This window comes from Camelus dromedarius, chromosome 3 (assembly GCF_036321535.1).
Source record: "Camelus dromedarius isolate mCamDro1 chromosome 3, mCamDro1.pat, whole genome shotgun sequence".
Lineage (NCBI taxonomy): Eukaryota > Metazoa > Chordata > Mammalia > Artiodactyla > Camelidae > Camelus > Camelus dromedarius.
In genome coordinates this window covers 791,022-811,527 of record NC_087438.1, presented here as the reverse complement: position 1 = coordinate 811,527, position 20,506 = coordinate 791,022, and the positions used below count along the sequence as shown (strand labels likewise).

At 60.5% G+C, this 20,506-nt stretch overlaps 1 protein-coding gene across 1 annotated transcript in view; it reads left to right on the top strand.

Moving 5' to 3' along the window:
* The window catches only part of SLC6A3 (solute carrier family 6 member 3), a 33,734-nt gene extending 13,451 nt beyond the window's left edge, over nt 1–20,283 (top strand). The window contains exons 4-14 of the mRNA XM_064479241.1: nt 3,164–3,302; nt 3,989–4,123; nt 5,363–5,466; nt 6,833–6,957; nt 9,503–9,615; nt 10,812–10,940; nt 11,528–11,627; nt 12,216–12,316; nt 13,518–13,685; nt 15,104–15,175; nt 18,995–20,283. Of these exons, the coding sequence (XP_064335311.1) occupies nt 3,164–3,302; nt 3,989–4,123; nt 5,363–5,466; nt 6,833–6,957; nt 9,503–9,615; nt 10,812–10,940; nt 11,528–11,627; nt 12,216–12,316; nt 13,518–13,685; nt 15,104–15,175; nt 18,995–19,018 (1,210 nt within the window). The 3' untranslated portion in view covers nt 19,019–20,283. The remainder of the gene's footprint in view (nt 1–3,163; nt 3,303–3,988; nt 4,124–5,362; nt 5,467–6,832; nt 6,958–9,502; nt 9,616–10,811; nt 10,941–11,527; nt 11,628–12,215; nt 12,317–13,517; nt 13,686–15,103; nt 15,176–18,994) is intronic.
* Nucleotides 20,284–20,506: the final 223 nt, after the last annotated feature.

Genomic DNA, 20,506 nt, shown 5'->3' with positions numbered 1-20,506 from the left:
TCGCCTGTTTTCAAACTGAGTGGTTTGGTTTCCTGTTGCTGTTGTTGCATTTTAGGGGCTCTTTACATATTCTGGATACTAACCCTTATCAGACGCGTGGCCTGCAAGTGTTTTCTCCCACTCTGTTGGTTGCCTTTTCACTCTCCTAGTAGCATCTTTGACGCAGGAAAATTTTCAGTTTCGACAAAGTTAATTTATCTATTTTTGTGCTTTGGGCTTCATATCAAAAACCCATTGGCAAACCCAAAGGCATGAAGACTTCCCCCATTTCCTCCAGGAGGTTTATTATTTGCGCCCTTGCATTTAGTCTCTCACCGGTTTTGAACCAGATTTGCATCTGGTGTGAGGGAGCCAGTGACTGTCTTTCTGCTGGTCGTGGGTCCCTTTTCCTTGCTGCTTCTTGTGTCTAGTGATTTTTTTACCGCACGCTCAACTTGAGGAGTTTCACATTTGTGGGTGTTTAGATTTTCTTGTCTTTCTTTAAAGAACATGAGATTTGTTCTGGCAGGAAGTTAATTTGCTCGCTGTATCGGGTTATCCTTTTGAAGCTGGCTTTAAAGCTTGTTGACATGGTTCCTGGGTGGCCCTTGCTTTGGGGACAGTCTGTTCGCCTGCTGCAGTGCGGCTTTCCCAGGGCCGGGGCGCGCGAGCTCTGAGGGCTGTTCTGCAGCCGCGCTGCCGACCCGCACGGCCTCCTGGGAGTCTGGGGGTCCTGGGGAGGCCCGCTCTAGTGCCTCGGACTGCCCGGGCTCCAACCCTGCTTCCTGCGCCCAGCAAGACCCTGCGCCGCGCTCAGCACCCCGGCCCGGCCATCGGGAGGGGCCTCCAGGCAGGAAGCTGGGCAGGAGGGCTCAGCCATGCGTCACCTCCAGGCCTGGGTCTGAAAACCCTCGTCTGGTTTGTCTCGCTTCATTGCTTTGTCCAGTTTTCTGGTCTTCGGCGATGTCGCTCTCTCATGGCCGGAGCAGAGGGCCCCCACCCCCTCCCCACAGCAGCCATCTCCCTCCTGGCAGAGCACGGCATCTGGCGCTCCCTGAGCCAAAGTCCGCTTTGCTGTTCTCTGCCTCTGGGTTAGGCTGGGGCCTCACCCCTTGGTGCCGGGGCCCTCATCTGTGCATGGGTGAGGGGGCCGCCATGCAGGTTCAGCGAGGCTGTGCCTCAGGTGCTCTCATGTCATCCAGATGCAGGATGGCACAACCACAAACTCACCTGGAAAAGGAGCCCAGCCGACAGTGGGAGTCTGTGCCTTCCCCAAGGCTGGCCACGGCCTGGGCCTCTCCGTCGGATGCCCCAGACCACTTACAGCTGCAGAAACGCCTGTTTCAGCCCCAGACCAGCTGCCCCGTTGTCCCCCACCGTCCCTCCAGGCCGTGCTCCTGCTCTTAGGCAGCATCGTCCCTGCCCCGCGGCTGTCCTTGCTGACTGGGGGGGCTGCCCCGCATGGCGAAGGGGCACAGTGGCCCCTTCCCGGGCTGACAGCAACCTGGAGAGGCCTGGCCTCTGTCTGTGGGACGTCACACAACTTCAAAGCAAGATGGCTTTTTAGTCTTGGAGAAGAGCGTCGAACCAGTTGGATTCGTGGAACCAGTGCCTGGGCCTCCCCTCCCCCTGCCCTCACCAGGAGAGCTGAGCGCTTTCTGTGGAGCCCCGCCCTGTTGGCCTGGGAGGCCACGGATGCCTGTGGGCCGCAGTGCTCCTTTCGCAGGCCGATGGTAAAGGGCCGTCCGCCCCCAGGTGTGGGTGCATAACCTGGCAGGTGCGTGTGTGAGGAGGCTGAGGTGCAGCTGGATTGCATGGAGAGGGTCCGTCTCTCACACAGCCACCTTTTGACAGTGTGGCTTCACCTGGCGGTGCCAGCCCGTTGCTGGAGAGAAGGTCGGGGTGATAAGACCTGGCTGGGGTGGGTGGGACAAGAGGGGACACTGGGCAGCAGGCGCAGCGCCAGCGCTGAGCTGGGGGGAGGAGAGGAAGATGCTGGGAGTTCTACCGCCCCAGAAATCTGGAGGAGACGCCAGGGAGGGCAGCCCCGGGGAGGACAGGCAGGCACGGCAGGCTGAGCGGTGTCCCGCAGTGGCCTCCTCCCGCGCGCCCACCCTGGAGTGCGCAGGTGCGCCTCCCAGACCTCTCTCCATGCCTGTCATGGCCTCCCTTGCCTCCCCTGCTGCGAGACTGTGATGCTCTGAAGACCCGAGTTCCTTCTACATGCCACCACAATGCCTGAAGCTGGCGGAAAGCTCTGGAAAGCTGGGTCTGCAGCATCCCACCCTGGAGCCAGAATTACTTCCTAGGGATCCAGGCAAACTCGGTTGCTGCCAGCGACTCCTTTCACAGCCCGGCTCCTCCACTCCCTGGGGCAGCAGGACAGCCATGGAGTCGCCTTCGATTGATTCAAAACTCCTGCCTGCGAAGGAGAGGCAGCAGGTGTGCCGGGGACATGACGGTGCTGCCTCCTTCCCCACAGATGGTCACCAGGACTTAACAGGATCCTGTGCAGACAAGTGCCCAGATCCCTGCCTGGCACAGGGCATGCACCTCTGGCCATGAGTTCCGTCCCCTCTGCACAGCCTCCTGTTCTGCCCCTGTGACGGAGCCCCCACAAGACGGGTCCCTAAGCGGGGCCGTCCTGAGTCTGTGGGATCCCCCCTGACGCAGCTGGAGCTGTGGGAGCAGGTGTTGTCCACTGCCACCGTTAGAGAACAGCCAGGCACTGTGCGTCCTGCTTTATTGCTCTGAGTCCACTCGGCCTCCTCCCTGCCAGAAGTGGCTCTGGGCCGTCCAGCAGGCAGCAGCGGCTCTGCCCCACGGAGCAGCGTCCCCTGGTTCTGCAGCTCCTTTCCTTCAAAGACCGCGGTGCCCTTCCCTCTTCCAGTTCCAAAAAGCAGGGGTGCTGAGGGCCAGAGGCCAAGACTGGGCTTCTGTGGGCTCCCGGAGAGCTCTGGCCCGTCTCCTCCAGTGGCCTTGAAGATGGACCTTGCATCTCCTCTAGGCTGGGGGCACCTGGCCCTTCTGGGGTGGGTAGGGGGTCTCCGGGCCCATCAGGCCAGGCCCTTCCTGCCAAGCCGAGTTGGGGAAGGTGGGTCTTGGGGCAGGCTCGGCCATCCAGTTCTGGCTCTGGGCAGGAGGCAGCACCCCTGCAGGACCCCACCTCCTCCCTCCTGTCCAGGCGCGGTGTGCTGCATCTGCACGAGAGCCACGGCATCGACGACCTGGGCCCGCCCCGCTGGCAGCTCGCCTCCTGCCTGGTGCTGGTCATCGTCCTGCTCTATTTCAGCTTGTGGAAGGGAGTGAAGACATCTGGGAAGGTGAGGCTCAGGGCTGCCCCCTGGGGAGTGGACAGGTGGGCGTGGTCGGGGAGTGGGCGGGTGGGCGTGGTCGGGGAGTGGACAGGTGGGCGTGGTCAGGGAGTGGGCAGGTAGCTCTGGCTGAGAAACGGTGTCAAGGGGAAATGCACCCACAGCAGAGTGTTTTCAGCATGAAGACCAGCACAACACGAATTGGTTTTTGCCCATGAAAATATGTGGGCTCCCAAAGCAACACTGACCAAGCCGTGACCATCACTTGGGACAATACTCGCAGTGCAGTTCCAGCACACGAGCCTTCCAACGACAGGCGCCCTCCTCCTCACCACCCCCAGCCCAGAGGCCACCTTTCACGCATAATCCAGGTGCACATTCACAGTCAGTGCAAATTCATCCCCACCTCACTCACCGGAAGTGCAGCCACTCCTACAGCAGCAGGGCGAATGCAGACTAGGAATGTTCCTTCCCTGCCAAGCTGTTTGTCCTGCTTTAATCCCTGGGAAGGACGTGCAGGGCAGAGGGCATTTAGCAGTCTGGCTCCAGCCAGCATTTGCTGAGCTGGTGTCCTGTAGATGTTTGGGGTGTCGGGCTTCCCAGTTTGAGGCCCCTCCTCAAACCCTCAGGGTGACCCTGTGCCTGTTCCTGCCCACGGGTGGCCGGGGCCGCCCAGTGATGCCTCCTCTCACCAGGTCGTGTGGATCACGGCCACCATGCCGTACGTGGTCCTCTTTGCTCTGCTCCTGCGAGGAATCACTCTGCCTGGGGCCATGGACGGCATCAGGGCATACCTGAGTGTGGACTTCCATCGGCTCTGCGAGGCCTCCGTGAGTACATCCATGGCTCACCGCCCCGTGGTCCACAGGCACTGGCGTTCCGCAGCAGGAGACCCCAATGGCAGCTGCTGGGCGGGAACTTCTCACTCGCCCTGCAGTGCGCCCGGCTCTGTGGGAAGACCTGGCCCGCCAGGGAGAGCTCACCATCCAGTTGAGACGGGGACGGTGGGCACAGGAGGGGCTGAATGGACCAGATAAGGAAGTTTGGGGGACGCCACCTCGGTCTCTGCAGGAAGAGAGCGGAAGGCTGCTGCCACTCGACCTCCCCCCCTTGGCCCATCCCACTTCCTGGAGGAAGGCTCCGGTTCCTCATTCCTTGATCAGCACCTGTGGGGCTGCCAGTCTGCGCTAGGGGGCTGGGGCTGGGGGCTGCTCACCTGGCTCGCAGCCCTGAGCTCTGGCTCCGTGGGGGTGTTCCGAGCTAGACTGGGACGAGGTGACGTTGTGTGAACCAGGGAGTGATCTAATCACATCCCATCCAAAACTGAGTCCCCAGTCAGGCTGCAAATTTCTCCAGCAAAGAAAGAAAGAAATCTGGCCTGAAATACTTGGCGACAACCTCATGCAGAGACAAGGCTCGATTGGGCAACTGAAGGAGACGACGGGAGCGGGAGAGGGAGAGGCAGCAGCATTGCAGGGAAACCAGGCCCAGAAGTGGGAGTGGCCACTGGCAGGAGGCGGGAATTGTAGGAAATTCCAGTGGACTAGTTCTGGCAAATGGTGGGGGCCCCGTCAGCCACTCCAGGAGAAGCAAGCGGGGGAGGGGAGTGGGAGCTGGCGGTGCTGCTGGGTGGTGCTGGGTGGGGAGTGGGGCTCGTGGTGGGTGGAGGGGGCGGGGGAGGGCGCCGTGGCTCCGGCCCCAGGAACCTGGGAGGGGAGGAGCTGGCCACTGCGTGCTGCTCCTCCTGTGTGCTTCTGGCGCCGCGGTCTGGGGAGAAAGCAGACATGAGTGGGTGTCTCTGTCGAGGCACCAGCATCACACAGCATTTTGACAGATCAGTGCTGTCACGAGGGTCACGGGTCGTCACGCCGGCAACAGGAAATTGCAGGCTCTGCGCTCCTTTCATCAGGTTCCTTCACACCGGCGACCCGGGAAGGGCTTGTTCCCTGAGACGGTGTTTGCCCGGACCACGTGGTTGACGCCATCTGTCCTTGACCATGACCTTGAGTTTCAGTCCGACCCTGTCCGCCGTGACCTCTGACCACCCTGTCTCCCTCGGGCTCCTGCAGGTTTGGATCGATGCTGCCATCCAGATATGCTTCTCACTGGGAGTTGGGCTTGGGGTCCTGATTGCCTTCTCCAGTTACAATAAGTTCACCAACAACTGCTACAGGTGAGTCCTGAGGTGCCGGAGGAGGGTCTGCAAAGTCAGGCGGGGGCATTGCTGATGTGGGGGCATGTCACTGACTTTTGGAAATGTTGTGTCCCTGGATGAAGGGAGAAGGGAATAATTTGTGCTTGCAAACCTCTAAGCCAAAATGGCTGTTGAAATGGAAATGAAACAGGGAAGCTACAGGCACAGTGTTTCTTGCTTCAAGGGAGGTTTTGAAGCAGGGAAGGTGTTGGCGCCCCCCTGGGAGGAAGTCTCCCGGATCCCCCCACCCCCAGGCCCTTCCCTCTGCCTCCCTCCTCCATCCCCTGCCCGGCCCCAGCTCGTCCTCCCAGTGCTCAAGGTCCACTCCTCTCCAGACGTCGCCCCCATGAGGAAGGGCCTGCACCAAGGGAGCCTGGGCCCCGGGGGACGTCCCAGACCCTGTGCAGCGGCACCCTGGTGCCCCAGCACCAGGCAGGCAGGACAGCAGCAGCACTGAGCGCCCACACCCGCGCTGGTGCCACAAGGCCCAGGATGCCCTGAGTGACCCGCAGCCACCTGCTGGACCCGAAATCCTTCTGAAAGCAGAACAAGAATTCCGTCTGGGGCCACTTTCTTTGACCTTTACGAGCCTCTGTTTATTTTCTTTCACATCATGAGGATAAAAATTCAGTAAAAGTACAAGGGTGCCCTCCGCACGGCAGGGCAGCTTCTGCCAGCCAACCCGGGCTCACCTGCGTCTGGGCGCTCTGCGGACGTCCTTGCAGCTGGCACCCGGAGGGCTGACCCCACACCCACCCCCTCCCTTGCTCTGGCCCTCTGAATCCCCAGCCCTTGGAGTGGGGTCCCCAGGCCAGCAGCCTCAGACCCTGGGAGCATGTGGGAAATGCAGCATCTGTGGCTCCCCAGACCCACCCCGTCAGAGCCTGCATTTTAACTAGGTCCCTGGAAGTCACCTAGAAGCCCCGCCTGGCAGCCTCCGTGGAACAGGGGTGGGGACTCCCCCGCCAGTCAGCTGCTCTGCCCACCCGGAGCCCCAGCGTTGCTGGTGGGGTAGTATCGCCTTCAGCACTGAGTCGAGAGTCCCAGGATCCTCTTGGTCCCCAGGCAAACATGGACAGTTGGTCACCATAGGGCCTGGATCGGCCGAAGTCTGGCCGGAGCCCAGAGCCCAGAGCCGCTCGGCGGGGGTCCCGTGGAAGGTCCCATCACCCAGCGGGCGGCAGCCTCCTGCAGGGCGGCCCGGGACAGGCGCTGTGGCTGCAGGAGCGGCTGCGGCACTCGTCTGGGGAAGCGCCTTCCCAGACACAGCAAATTACGAATAATGACAGGAAATTGCAGCGGCGCCGGGGCCGGGGCGCTGGGACAGCGTGTCTTGTTCTCACAGAGACGCGGTCATCACCACCTCCGTGAACTCCCTGACGAGCTTCTCCTCCGGCTTCGTGGTCTTCTCCTTCCTGGGCTACATGGCGCAGAAGCACAGCGTGCCCATCGGGGACGTGGCCAAGGACGGTGAGCCCCCCGCCTGACCTCGTGGCTCAGGCCGCCCAGTTCTCAAAAGGGGTTTCCCTGCAAAAGGACAGGGAAACGCAGAGGCCTGCAGAGCCCTTCCCAGGACTGCCGACTCCACTGAGGCTCAGGGGCGCGGCCACCTCCCCCGCCCCCTCCCTGCCCCTGCCTCTCGGACGGCCGTGCTGGGATGCCGAGGTCCGGGCACGCTTGCCCCTTGGGGAGGCCACTCGGGCTGCAGGACGAGGGTCCGGTTCCTGGTTCCCCTCATTCAGCAGTCCGCAGTCTTTGTTCACAACGGGGAGGGGACACGCAGCTGCACAGGGCTGCTCCAAGCAGCACAGACGGCCAGGCCGCAGAGCCAGGATCCGGACCGCAACGTGGTCAGCCAGAAGGAAGCTGGGCTGTTTTTGACACGAGCAGCTAAACTGTTCCAAAGCTTTTCCGCCAAACATCCAGCGGCCACGACACATTCAGATGGTAACAGCCAGGAAACCCCTGAAGTCTTAAGGTGGCAACAGAGAGCCATGTTCCCAACCTGCTCACCCAGCCAACGTGGGCCTGGCGTGTCTGCAAACTGAAGTCAGTGGAGGGGGCGCAGGCGGGCGGAGGGCATGGGTGCAGGTGAGGCAGGGAGCAGGCCTGGCCCCAGGGAGACAGAGCCCGGGGCCCGGCACAGATGCGGTGCCGAGAGGCTCTGAGTGCTGGGGCCCCCCAGGCATTGGGGGAAGGTCTGCTGGTTCTAGAACCTGTGTGGAGAGTCACGGCTTGGGCAGCCTGAAGCTAGGTCAGTCCAGGACTCCAGGGCCTCCGGGATCCCTGAGACCAGCCCCAGATCAGGGCTGGGCCCTTGCTTCCCCTGGGAGGCCCCTCTTCTCTGGGGGCCGGGGAGCTGCTGACCTCCTGGGTCTTCTTGCTCTTGGGTGGGAGGGTGGCGTTCAGGGAGGGGTCGGCCCCACTGAGCCCTGAGCTCTCGGCCATTCAGCCCATCATCCCACCGGCTTCTCGAGTTGCTGAGTGTTGGGAATCAGAGATTTGGAGACAGGGAGGATGGACAGACGGGCCCCTCTGAAACTACGGCAAGAAAGTTGGGGGCTGGGATGAAATCTCAGTACGTTTCCAGGTCCATATTCTTTCCTCTAGGAAAAAATTTCAATTAAGACAGGGGAAAGGGAACATAACGCAAACAAAACTCAGAGCAGAGAAATGTGCTCGCCTTCGCATTTGTGCATTTTGACCCTCTTTTGCCCTTTATTATGGTAAATAGCTGTAGCTGGCAAGAACCTCCATTAACCCCTGAGATTAAGCTGAATGTCTTCTGTGCGTTTCCTTGACAAGCAAAGTAAATGTCATTTATAGCCCTAATTCTCAGGGAAACGGTAAAATGTTACCTCGGGAACAGAAACGAAAGGCGAGGATATTGCTACGTTCTACCGAGCGAGCGGGTGTCTTCCTGGCTTCCTGGTTCATGGCGTTTAGACTTCAGAGTGTTTCAAACCAGCCACCCACTAGTCCCGTGTTGGAAACCCTGCCCCTTCCGTGGGGCGTGCCCAGCCTGACACCAGGGCCTTGGGAGGTGGACCCTGGCTCTGGCCAGGGCCTTGGGAGGTGGACCCTGGCTCTGGCCTTTGATTCTCGGGAAGGATCAGGAAGTGCCCCGTTCCTATGGGCTGGTGCCAGACACAGGCCCCCCCACTAAGGCTGGGAGAACCAGGAAAGCTGTGCCCTACACCTCTGTTAGCTCAGGAGGCCGTGCCAGCGACCTACGTGTGCACGTCTTTGAAAATTAACCATGAAAATGGTCAGCTAGCACTCTCCTGTGGGAATATTTTTGACTTTGGGATCGACAGCAGCCAAACTGCCTGGAGTCTGGGTTGAGTCCTGCACTGCTCCCGTCCCCCACCTCCGCCCAGCCCCCACTTGCTGGGGCTGAGGGAGCCAGTGTGGCCCCCATGTGTGCCCTGACCCAGCACTCCCACTCCCAGTACGTCTCTGAGGCACCGTCGAGGGGGCTCGTGTGTGAGCAGAGATACACGCTCTGCAGGCAGCAGCATGTGGGAAGCACTCACTGATTGTGGCAGCTCTGCGTTCATCACGGGGTTTCTAAAGATCATCTTAGAGTCAGACATTGGTGCGGAAAAATACGGTGGTGGCTGCGTGAATGACAGCAAGCCCGCGTGTGAGCGTGTGCACGTGCGTCCACGACGAGCGTGGGGAGAACCAGCCAGCAGGCGCCCCCGGGGTTTTCAGGGATGAAGGGCAGGACCCCCAGAGGCCCCCCGCCCTCCTCCTCTCCCTGCGCCCCCACAGACCCGCATGGATGGGAGAGGTTTGGCGGAACAGTGGGGGCTGAACAAGGCCCTCCCCCCAGATGACCCCGTTTCCGGGGTCCTGACCCTGAGCCCACGGAGGGAGGGCTTTCCAGGGAGAGCAGGAGAGAAGGCATTGGGAGGGGTTCCACGGTCCTGTTGCTGGGGCGCTGGGCGGCCTCCCTGGCGGGGGCTGACCTGGAGCCAAAGCGCGGGGCGACCGGGGGGTCTGCTTCCAGGGCCGGGGCTGATCTTCATCATCTACCCCGAGGCGCTGGCCACGCTCCCGCTGTCCTCCGTCTGGGCCGTGGTTTTCTTCATCATGCTGCTAACCTTGGGGATTGACAGTGCTGTGAGTGACCTCAGTGCTCCACGTGCCCTGGGGCCCGCCGGTGGCAGTGGCTCACCTCCGCCTCGCAGACCAGACCGGCCCCGGGCTCTCCCTGGGGGTCCCCCAAGTTCCTGTGCTCACGCAGCCCCTGCATGGGAGGACGGAGGGGTCCCACAATTACGTGACCAGCTCACCCCTTGTTCTTTCCCTCGGGGGTGCCAGCCGCCCTCTCCCTGAGCCCTCTGAGGGTCCTAAACACACACACAACAGGGCAGGTCAGGCCAGCGGGCAGTGTAGGAAAATGAGGAAATGGGGTAGGGAGACCACGCAGAGCCCAGGCAGGCCCAGGAACTCGTGTTCCCTGCTCCTTAGCCACCAGGAGGAAGGGGTGCACATTCGGGGTGAGGGCGGGGGCAAAGCCTGGTCCAGTGAACTTCCTGTGGTGGCCATGGGCACTCAGGAGGCGGGTGGATGGGTCGGCTCTGGCCTCTGGACTTTCTCACGCTCCTCCTACTGGAGACCAACAGCTGAGAACTTGGGGTCCCCTGTTCACCCGAGCTTCCTGGGAAGTGCAGAGGACCACGAACCCTCCCCTTGTAAATGCTGGGTACACAGCTCCGCCTTCCGCCTCCATCTCCCAGCCAGCCTGGCCGCCCGCCCACTGGGCGGACACGGCCTTTGAGCTGCACGTCTGGGGAGACAAATCTCATGAGCAGTTCTTCCTGGAGGAGGCGGTTCGACAGAGCAGGGCAGAGTCTCCCCTGCGGGCCAGGCCTCGTGGGTGACACCCCATCACGACAGTCCCGAGAGTCAGGAAGGCTCTGCCAGTGAGGACATAGCCAGTGGCCCGGCCAGGTCCTCCCTGGGAGCAAAACTAAGCTGTTTGTGGGTCAGAGGTTTGCTTAGAGAAGCCCAGCAGAGCTGAGCCTTTGTGGCGATGCAGTGGGTGGCATTACATCAGCCAGGTAGCACTCCACCCCCAGGGCCTCCAGAGTGGCTGTGCAAATCACCACCAGGGGACAGAGAGTCCACCCCAGGTCCTCTCTCTCCAGTAGCCATGTCAGGAGAGGAGCCCTGGCCGAGGGTGTGTTCTGCACCCTGGCTGCTGCCTGCACAGCTCCCTGCTCGGTGCATGTCCATTGAATTACACACAAACGGGCCCAGGCATGGTGCCGAGGGCCCTGGCACAGCACAGCCCTGCTCTGTGCTGCCTGCAGATGGGCGGGATGGAATCGGTGATCACCGGGCTCATTGACGAGTTCCAGCTGCTGCACAGGCACCGCGAGCTCTTCACCCTCTTCGTGGTCCTGGCCACCTTCCTCCTCTCCCTCTTCTGTGTCACCAACGTACGTACCAGCACTCAATCCACCGGCTGATGTCTGTTAGCACTCGGGGCTGGGCAGCGACCAGAGCGTTCCCGAGGGCTGCATCCCCCGAGCAACCCATGACTCATGATGACTCACGGGCTGCGGTCACAGGAGGGGCCACCTTGGGCACTGGCAGGTGGAGGTCGCCGAAGCCCCAGTTACTTCAGCACCTGGACAGCTCCCGGGCAGTGCCCTTGGCTGAGCTCCTGCTGGTTGGGCTTGTGGGGCTGGTGGGGGAGGGAGGCCTGTCTGGGGGTGCAGGGCCCGGGTGCCCTCCCCCCCACGGGGGCTCTGCTCTCTGGCATTTGCTTGCTTGCTTTCACTGCTAATTATGCCCGGAGCGCTGGGAAAGGGGAGGAGAGGGGTTTTAGTTTTTGTGATAGACAGGTCCCTAAGAAGCTGCTTGCGAATGAATCTTAGTGACTTGAATGACACTTTGTAGGGACTAAAGCAGAAGATATCTGTCAACAGAAACTGCAGGCCAGGTTTATATTTGGGGAGAGTGCTTTAGTGGGCGAGGCGGGGGTGGGGGCACCCCCGTCGGCAGGCGCTCCCCTCCCTCCCAGGGCGGCATCTACGTCTTCACGCTGCTGGACCACTTCGCGGCTGGCACGTCCATCCTCTTCGGGGTGCTCGTCGAGGTCATCGGGGTGGCCTGGTTCTACGGTAAGGACAGATGGAGCCTCCCTGGGGGCCGGTGTGCTCCAACCGCTAAGACCCAGCTGCTGCCCCGGCAATGCGACTGGCTGGCTGGCGTCCTTGGGCTTTGGGAGGCTGGTGTTTCATGGGAACAGTTTCAGTTTGGGAAGATGAGAGAGTTCTGGAGATGATGGTGGTGATGGCTGCACAACCATGTGAACGTGCTTAATGCCACAAACTGTGCACTAAAGTGGTCAACTCTACGTTATATATGTATTTAGCGTGACTTTTGTAAGTGAAGAAAAATGATTGCAGAGGGGAGGCAGGGACGGCAGTGGGGCAAGGGGCAGATCACCCGAGGCGGGAGGAGGGCGGGGACCAGCAGGGAGCATTGCCGGGGCCCCACAGGTCTCCCTTAGGGGGCGTCGGTGATCCCAGTGTCAGCAGGGGGACAAACATGGGGACTCCTGGTCAGCAAGACCCCTGGGGGGCCTGAGTGGGGCGGCCTGGGCACCTGAGGTCATGGGGACTGGCCCGGGGGTTAGCGAGGACCAGCAGCGCCCGCGTGCCAGGAATGCGCTGTGCTGACCGCCCTACTCGGCTGCCTCCCCACAGGCGTGTGGCAGTTCGGCGAGGACATCAGACAGATGACCGGGCAGCGGCCCAGCCTGTACTGGCGGCTGTGCTGGAAGTTCATCAGCCCCTGCTTCCTCTTGGTGAGGGCCCGCTCTGCCCAGTCCTCAGGCCACCCCAGAGCCAGCAGTGGCCACACCCAGGCTTGTCCTTGAGCAAAGCAAAGCCTGAGGCTGGGGTGGGGCTCAGCGCTGCTTGGGGACCTGGGTCTCTGGACAGCAGTTGGCAGGTCACAGGACGCTGCAGGAGGGCAGGCTGGCCGCTAGAATCCTCTGGTCTCCTGAAGGTGTGGCTCCCTGCTGGACCCACTGAGAAACCTCACATGGGGTGCAGGGGGGTCTCCTACCCAATTAAAGCCATGTGCATCCTGCTTGGAGGGGAGGCCAGAGATGAGCAAGGCTGTCAGCTGACCTTTGCCTGAAGGACCATGATGAAATTTAGAGCTCGGGGGCGACAGGCACTCAGACCTCGAGGACAGGAGCCACTTGGACTGTCACAGCGCGGCCCTGGGGGCCTCCCCAGGCACGGGCACCAGCGCGTCCAGCACCTGCCTGGCTTCTGTCGTCTGGGCCGGGGGTTTGCAAGCTCAGGCCCACGGCCAAGTCCACTGCTCACTTGTCACACTGGAGCATGGCTGTGCAGGGTCATTTACGACTGTCTGGCTGCACAGCAGGGTGGTTGTGACCCAGCCCTGATGGCTCACGAAGCCTGAACCATCTGCCCTGCCTGGTGGCCACAAACAGACATTCAGGGGCTGTCCAGGTCTGAGAACAGCGCCGTGGGCAGACGAGCGCCTCCATGACCCTCCTCCCGCCCAGCCAGCCCAGCAGTGCTCAGGGTGTGCGTGGACTGGGCAGGCAGCTCGGGCAGCCCCCACCATGGCCAGTGAGGGGGGGTGCAGTGGGGGTGCAGGTCCTGGCCAAGCGGCATTACCCCCGAGCTTCAGGACCTGTTCGTCACCCTGCCCACCTGGGAGCCTGGGCTCTGTTTCTCAACCGCTCATCCCAAGGGGTCACTCCAGGCCAGCGAGCGGTCCTGCTTCTCCTGGGGCGGCAACGTGGGAGGCTTGCAAAGGACAGTGGGAGAATGCCTGCCCCTAGGACCTAAGAGCTGGAGGTTCCGTGCGCCCCCCGGCCCGGTCCTGCCACAGCCTCCCGCTGCCCGGGTCTGCTGTCTGCAGGGCCTGGGCGTGAAGGGGCACCCTCCAGCAGAGAGACCTGCTCCTCCCCACCTCGCCCTGGCCCCAGCCCGGAGCTGCGCCTGACCCCTGTCCCTTGGTTTCAGTTCGTGGTTGTGGTCAGCATCGCCACCTACAGGCCTCCACACTACGGCGCTTACGTCTTCCCCGAGTGGGCCAACGTGCTGGGCTGGGCCATCGCCGCGTCCTCCATGTGCATGGTCCCCGTCTACGCGGCCTACAAGCTCTGCAGCCTTCCCGGGTCCTTGCGGGAGGTGCGTATTTGGACAGGGCTCCCTTGCCCTGCCCTTCCACCCGGTTGTGAGGCCACCAGCGGGGTCCGGTGGGTGTCCTCGTCCCAGGCCGGCTCCCGCCTGCTCACCTCTGACTGCAGGAGGGCCGGAGAGGATAGCGACCATGCCGGAGACACTGGCCGTGGGAGGAAGGGGGCTGCGCCTGTGTGGGCGTCTGTGTCTGTGTGTCTGTGTGTGTGGCCCTGTGTGTGTTTGCGTCCTCACAGGGGCACGTATGTGTGTGGACTTGCCTGTGTCCACGCCACATGTGTGCATATGTGCTCTACAGAGTGTGGTCCAGGTGAGAAGGGCAGAGGTCTGGAGGAGTGGAATCAGGGGGCCCCAAGTTCTCTCCTGGGGCCGAGCAGGGCCAGCGGGACCCCCAGGCTGGAGCCGTCATGTAGACCAGGGGGTTGCTCCGGGCCTTGCAGTCAGGCACCTGCTGGGAGGGTTGAGCTGGTCGCAGGGGTCCCTCCGCTTCATATCTTGGCACTGAGATTCCTGGAAGTGACAGAGGACATGGGCCTCCTTGGAAGGACCACTTACAAACCTGCTCAGAGCTGTGGCTGGGAGTTCTCGGAAGCTGCTCTGTACCCAAATTCTGCAGTCTCTCTTGGGAACAGTGGGCAGTGAAGACCTGTTTCTGGTCCAAGGACCCCCCCTGGGGCCACCCAGCATCCCTAGGGTCTGGTTGCCCAAGGTGGGTGTCCAGCTGGTCCCACAGCAGTCAGACGGACCAGAGGTGACAGGCACAGCACAGGGCAGGGTCACCAGTCCCTCAGGCTGCCCCCGCCTCCTCGGGGTCCCCGAAAAGCCAGATGGTGTTGTGTGATAGAGACCCCTCCCACAGCCCCCCTCGCTGGCAAGCAGGGACCAGCCCTGGAAAGAGCAGGTGACAGGTCATCTCTGTGGGAGACCCCTCTGTGTCACCGGGGGAGGGAGGGCCTGACCCTCTGCCAGCCACACCCTGAACATAAGCCACATAGAGTCTCGGTGCTGAGACAGGTGAGGCTGCCACTGCCATGTGGGGCAGTCCCTAGGGCAGTGACACCTGGAGGGGAAGCCTGGCCTCAGGGCCAGAGAGCCAGCTGCTCAGTACGGCCAAGCCTGAGCTGCTGACGTGGGCAGGAGGCAGAAGGAGAGCTTCCCTAGGGAAAGTGGCAGAGAGCGGGTTCCTCGCCTGCCCGCTGGGAGAGAGCGTGGTCCACCTTTACTCAGGCCCTGCAAGCTTCACGTGGGGACAAAACCCCCTCCAGCAGCGGCTTCCTTCAGGCTGGGCTGGACTCTGCTCCGGGGTCTGGGGAGACCCGAGCCGACAGCTCCGCGTCCGAGTTCGGTCCACCTGGGCCTACTCACCCTGCTGGGCGGGGCAGGCACCACAGCTGTTCCCTCTCTTCTAGAAACTGGCCTATGCCATCACGCCCGAGAAGGAGCGCCAGCGGGCGGACAGCGGGGAGGTGCGCCAGTTCACGGTGAGTGCCGCTCTCCCCATGCCGGTCGCAGGGGCGGCCTGGGTGGGTGCCCCCTCCTCCACTCCCCCAGCGAGGGGCCTGGTCAGGGCACCAGTATCAGCCGTGGGTGCTGCATGGCCGAGTCCCTCCAGGACACGGACACGTTGACTCGAAACCATGTACAAGGCACGACTGTAGGCAGGGGTGGGGGAGGGGAGGCCTACTGGGACAGAAAACCTCCTATTATGCAGACTGAAGGCGCAGGATGCTCGGTCCCCACTGCACTTCCTGTCTCATTAATTTCAGCTGTGTCCTGATTGCTCCCTTTTTTCATTAGGTCTACTCTGTTACACCTTTACTAACTTCTTAGTTTACACCTTAGATCGTCAATTTTCAACCTTTCTTCTTTTGTAATGTAAGCATTCAAGGCTAAGAATTTCCCTCAACATACCCTGTTGGCTGCATTCCACAACTTCTGACGGAGCATTTTATCATTAATTTTAAATGCATCTTAATTTTCACTGTGACTTCTTCATCCCAAGAGTCGCTTAGAAGTCAGCTTTTGAATTCCCAAATACATGGAGATGTTTTATCTTTCTGTTACTAATTTCTAAATTAATTGCACTGTGATCAGACACCATTTCACTCATTCTTTGAAGAACGTTGAGCCTCCTTTATGGCCAGTACCTAGTGGACTCTCATGCGTGGTGCGTGCGCCTTTAGACGTGGTGCATTCTTCAGCGGTTGATCTCCTTCTGTTCGTTGGGGTAGACTTGTAGTCATGTTCAGACCTTCTACAACATTGCTGATTCTGGCTCTGTCTGACTGTTATTAATTGGGAGATATTTAACGGGCTACCCCACCTTAAAAGTGTATTTGTCCAGTTTACCCAGTTTTTGCTCTATTTTGAGCCTGTCTTCTGAGACAGAGACGTGTTCAGAATTATCACATCTTTCTGGTGACTTCTCCCCCTTGTGACGGTCTTGCCCTGAAACCCTGTCTGTCTGAGACGACCACAGCCGCACTAGGTTTCTTCAGAGTTTACCTGAAATATCTTTTGTAACCTTTTAACTTCCAGCTTTGCAGTCATCTTAAAACGTAGGTGTCTTTTGCAGACCTCGAGCACACTGGAATGCCTCCCTCGGCAGTCGGGCAGGTTAATCCATTTACATGTTGTGATTACTAATACAGCTGGGCTTGAGTCTGCTCTTTGTAACTCTTGCATTTTTTAATGTTTATTTTTTGCTCTTTATTGCCTTTTATGATTGTTTTTTTCCTTATTCTACACTTTCATCTCTGTTATGAACTTACATACTTTATTCTATTAACTTTATAGTTGTTTTTGAAATTGTACCATGTATATTTCAAGTATAAAGTTAAATATTTTCTGACCCCCATCCTGAATATTACAAGGACTTCAGTTTTCCTCCCACAATTTTCAGCAAATATTCAGAAATATTTGGCTATTGTTTCTTCAATTTTTTTGCTCCACCCCTTCCACTTACACACATATCTTCGGTCGCCTTATTCTCTCTGCTCTGTGGTTTTATTTTGCATGCTTTCTGTTGCCCTTGTTTAGTTCACTAAGTGTTTTCCTCTGCAAAGCCCGACTCTTTGAAAACCCGCCCAGCACAGCCGCCGTCTCCCACGTGGCGGTTCTCCTCCCTAGAGGCCCAGCTGGGTCCCTTGTGTCCCTCGTGCCGCCTACCTCTTGGGATGCGTGGAGCGCAGCTGTGGCCACCGGAAGGCCCTCATCCGTGGGCGCTGGTGTCTGTGTCTGTGTTGCGTCCGTCCTGGCTCACTTTCCTCACAAGGGGCTGGATTCTGCTGCCGCTTTTCGTGTTCAATCCTTTTTCATCGTGCGCCACATGTTGTGAGTTTTACCTTGTTAGATGCATTCCTTTTGATGCTCTTGAGCTTTGTTCTGGGACGTTGTTAAGTTACCTGGAGACGGTTTGATCTTTGGGGGGCTTGCTTTTTAAGACTTGCGAGGTGGGAACAGAGCAGCGTTTGGTGCGAGGCTAAAGGTTCCCGCTGCTGGAGTGAGACCTTCCTGAACACCATCCCCAGGACCCCAGCCTCCACGTGATACTCTTGTTCACCTACAGGGGGACACAGCTCCTGGCCTGTGCATTTCTGAGGTGTCCCCCAAATCCTGCCAGGAGGGTCTCCCTGGCCTTGGGGGCACTGAGAATAGCTGACCCCCGGCGACCCTGCACACTTACTCTGAAACTCCAGCCTGTGAACTCAGCAGCCTTGGGCTCCCCAGTGCTCAGCCCATCCCATCAGCCTAGGGGGTCACTGGGCCCTACCTGGGCTTCCCCTTCCCCGTGATGAACCTAGAAGGTCCCCGGAGGCCGTGCTGGGGGCAGCAGGGTGGCTCACCCTGCTCATCTCTCTGGGCTCTCTGTCCTTTGTCGTCTGACGTCCTAGTCTGGGAAATCGTATTATGTGCACTTTGTTCATTTTACACTGCTTCAGAGGATAGAGTCACTCCATCTGGACCAGCAGCACCTTTGCATGTGGCTCTGGTCCCTTCCCTCCGAGGCTGCCCAGCACCCATGTTACGTCATTACTTAAGCTCCTCTCGTATCCCCTGCCTTGTCCCGTTTCACCGCCAGCCCCATTCTGACTCCGTCTCCGGAAGCTGCCTTTGGCCTGCCTGTTTCTGGTGAACAGTGCATCACTGTAAGTCACTTATTTCACTTTTTAAATCATTTCTTACATAGCTGCCCCCAAATCTGACGACCACAACCGCTGGTGCATGGGGGTCTGAGCTGAGCTCTGGTGTCGGCTGATCCACGCACAGTGGGCTGCTGTCCGTGTGTCCGGTCTTCTAGTTGAGGGCCGGTTCAGTTGTGGGAATTCTGAGCGGCCTGTGAGTTCACCTCCTCCAGAGAGGGTCACCTCTGGCTCATCTGCGGCAGGACAGGGGCTCGGGCCTCAGCTGGGGCCCGAGTGCGGCTCCCCAGCCTCTGCATGGCTCTGGCATCACCACGGAGCCACTGCTCCGGCCACAGGGCCGCTCCTGCTGCTCGCGGTCAGGCCTCGCCCACTGGCTCCCTTCGTGAACACGCAGGTGTGACCTGAGCAGGGCTGGCGGCGCTGCACAGGCTTCCGGGGGTAGCAGAGAGCCTATCGTGGGGCCAGCGGGAGACCTGGCACCTCCCCGTCCCCAGCGTGGCGTGTCAGAAACAAGCCTTCGTGCTCTCAATTGGAAATGTTTGAAAAACAATTCTTGCCATTTAGTGCAATCGAATGGCTTATGCTCAAAAATAGGCTAAAGGAGCAGCTGTGTAATGACAGGCGGTGACATCTGTGGACGACTAAATAGCGGCCGCATCCATCTCGTCCGCCCCGCGGGGCACACAAGGCCTCATCCACACCGCCTGGGGCCACACAGAGAAGATGGAGCGCAGGGCGCGGGTTTCAAGGGGATGATCAGAGGCCCCAGGAGAGTGGCTGCGGGGGTCCTGGGGCATCACAGGTCCTGTGTGAGCTGGCGGGGGTGCCCTGAGACCAGCCCAGGCTTGCCAGCACCCAGCGTCCACCCAGCAGCTGATGTCACACCGACGTCTGGGGGCCGCAGAGGCTGCTGGTCTGTGCTCTGGCCCCTCTGTGCTCCCCGATGGCTCTGTGTGAAGCGATGACTTCCCTTCATAAGGTTAAAGCAGGCACCAGGTCTGTCGTGCACCGGGAGCAGTGCTGTGCCCCCCGCCCACTCCCGCCATCCACTCTGCTGAGGGGTCCCCAGCGACAAGCCGGGCCCTCAGCCGAGGACCCGCCCTTATCCAAGCAGCTCCTCACTTCGCTTCTGAACCAACCCTCTTTTCTTTTCAGCTCCGCCACTGGCTCGTGGTGTAGGGGAGCAGAGAAGGGAGACCCCAGGCGCCGACCGCTGCAGGACAGACTAAAACAAAGAAGGAAAACCTGAGCTTAAGAGAAAGGAGGGCTGCTCCTCTCTGTAGCCTCTGCTCCACTGGACACACGCGTCTTCACCCCTGACGCCCATGCCCTCTCGGCCGCGGGGAGGTGCCCCGCCCGTCCGCGCCACTGTGTAACTCACGTAGCCTGTGCTGCTCCGCAGGTAGCAACGTCGGAGTCCTGTGCCGTGTGTGTAGAGCTGGCCCCTCCCCGCCGCGCCCACCCCAGCGCCCCCACAGCCCGCACCTGCTGTCACCCGTGTGCTGAGAAGCACCATGCCTGTAGATTACAGATTCTCTGCTGAGAATCCCAGCGCTCACAGTAGCTTCCTGGACCCTTTGTTTCGCTCATATTGAAAAACCAAGTGTCTATTCTGCCTGATTGTGCAGAGGTGAGACGGAGGAGTCCGCACAGAAGATGACAGCGTGGGGCCACACGTCCCCACGTCACCCGTCCGCTCAGCCCCCACGAGGGTGGGGGCCGGGTGTGCAGTGGGAGCGCTGTCTATTTCCTTGCGACCGAGGGAACAGAGCTCCACCAAGTCTGCGTGGGCTGCCGCCACCCCTGCCCGATGTGGGTCCCAGAGAGCTCTTGGCCACCTCACCGTGGACACCCTGCCCTGGAGAAAGCGAGCTCTCCGGGAACGGGAGACCGTCCCCCATGTGGGCCCTGACCGCGCAGACCCTGTCCCGAGGCTGCGGCCTGGACACCCCGACCTCGGGTGGAGACCCCGCCGGGATTTCTCCGGGCACCTGTCACATCAGTAACGGCACTCGTTTCCTTAGGGGACGGCTTTTAGAATCCTGCTTACCTGTGAATCAGAACCAGTGCTCAGAATCCAGGCTGGTTTCTGAAATCTGCCTGCTCGTGTCCTGCTGTTGACGAGGATTTTGGACTGTTGACCAAGGACCATTCCTGGCACGGCCGCCTGGAGGCTGGCCATGCGCTCTGGGCCGGCTCCAGCCCGCGGAGCCTTCTCGGCCATCCCTGCGAGCGGACCTCAGCCCAGGCGCGGTGGAACCAGCCGCTCGGGGGGAGCCAGCTTGTCAGCCGGAGCTTGCGTGCAGTTTTGGGGGGAACCGGGACCCTTGTCCTGTCCAGGAGCGCCCCGTGCTCATGTAAAACCCTGTGTCGTCCATGTCCGTCGGTCTCCACCGGGGCCTCCTGCGGTCGTCACCAACAATAAAGAAACCCGTGGGAAAATGGCCGTGGCTCCGTGGCCACGTTCTTGCTCAGCCCACCGTTTCACCAGGGCCGGCCGCCTCGGGCCCCACTCCCCTCCCGCCAGAACTGCCTTCACGCGCTTCTCCTGAGCCGAAAGGGAGCACAGCTGGGGCCCCTGCAGGTCTGCTGGGCTTACCTGGAACCTGCCCAGGGCCCCGCTGGCTCAGTGCTGCCCCGTCCCGCCCCCCACCCCATCCTGCCTCA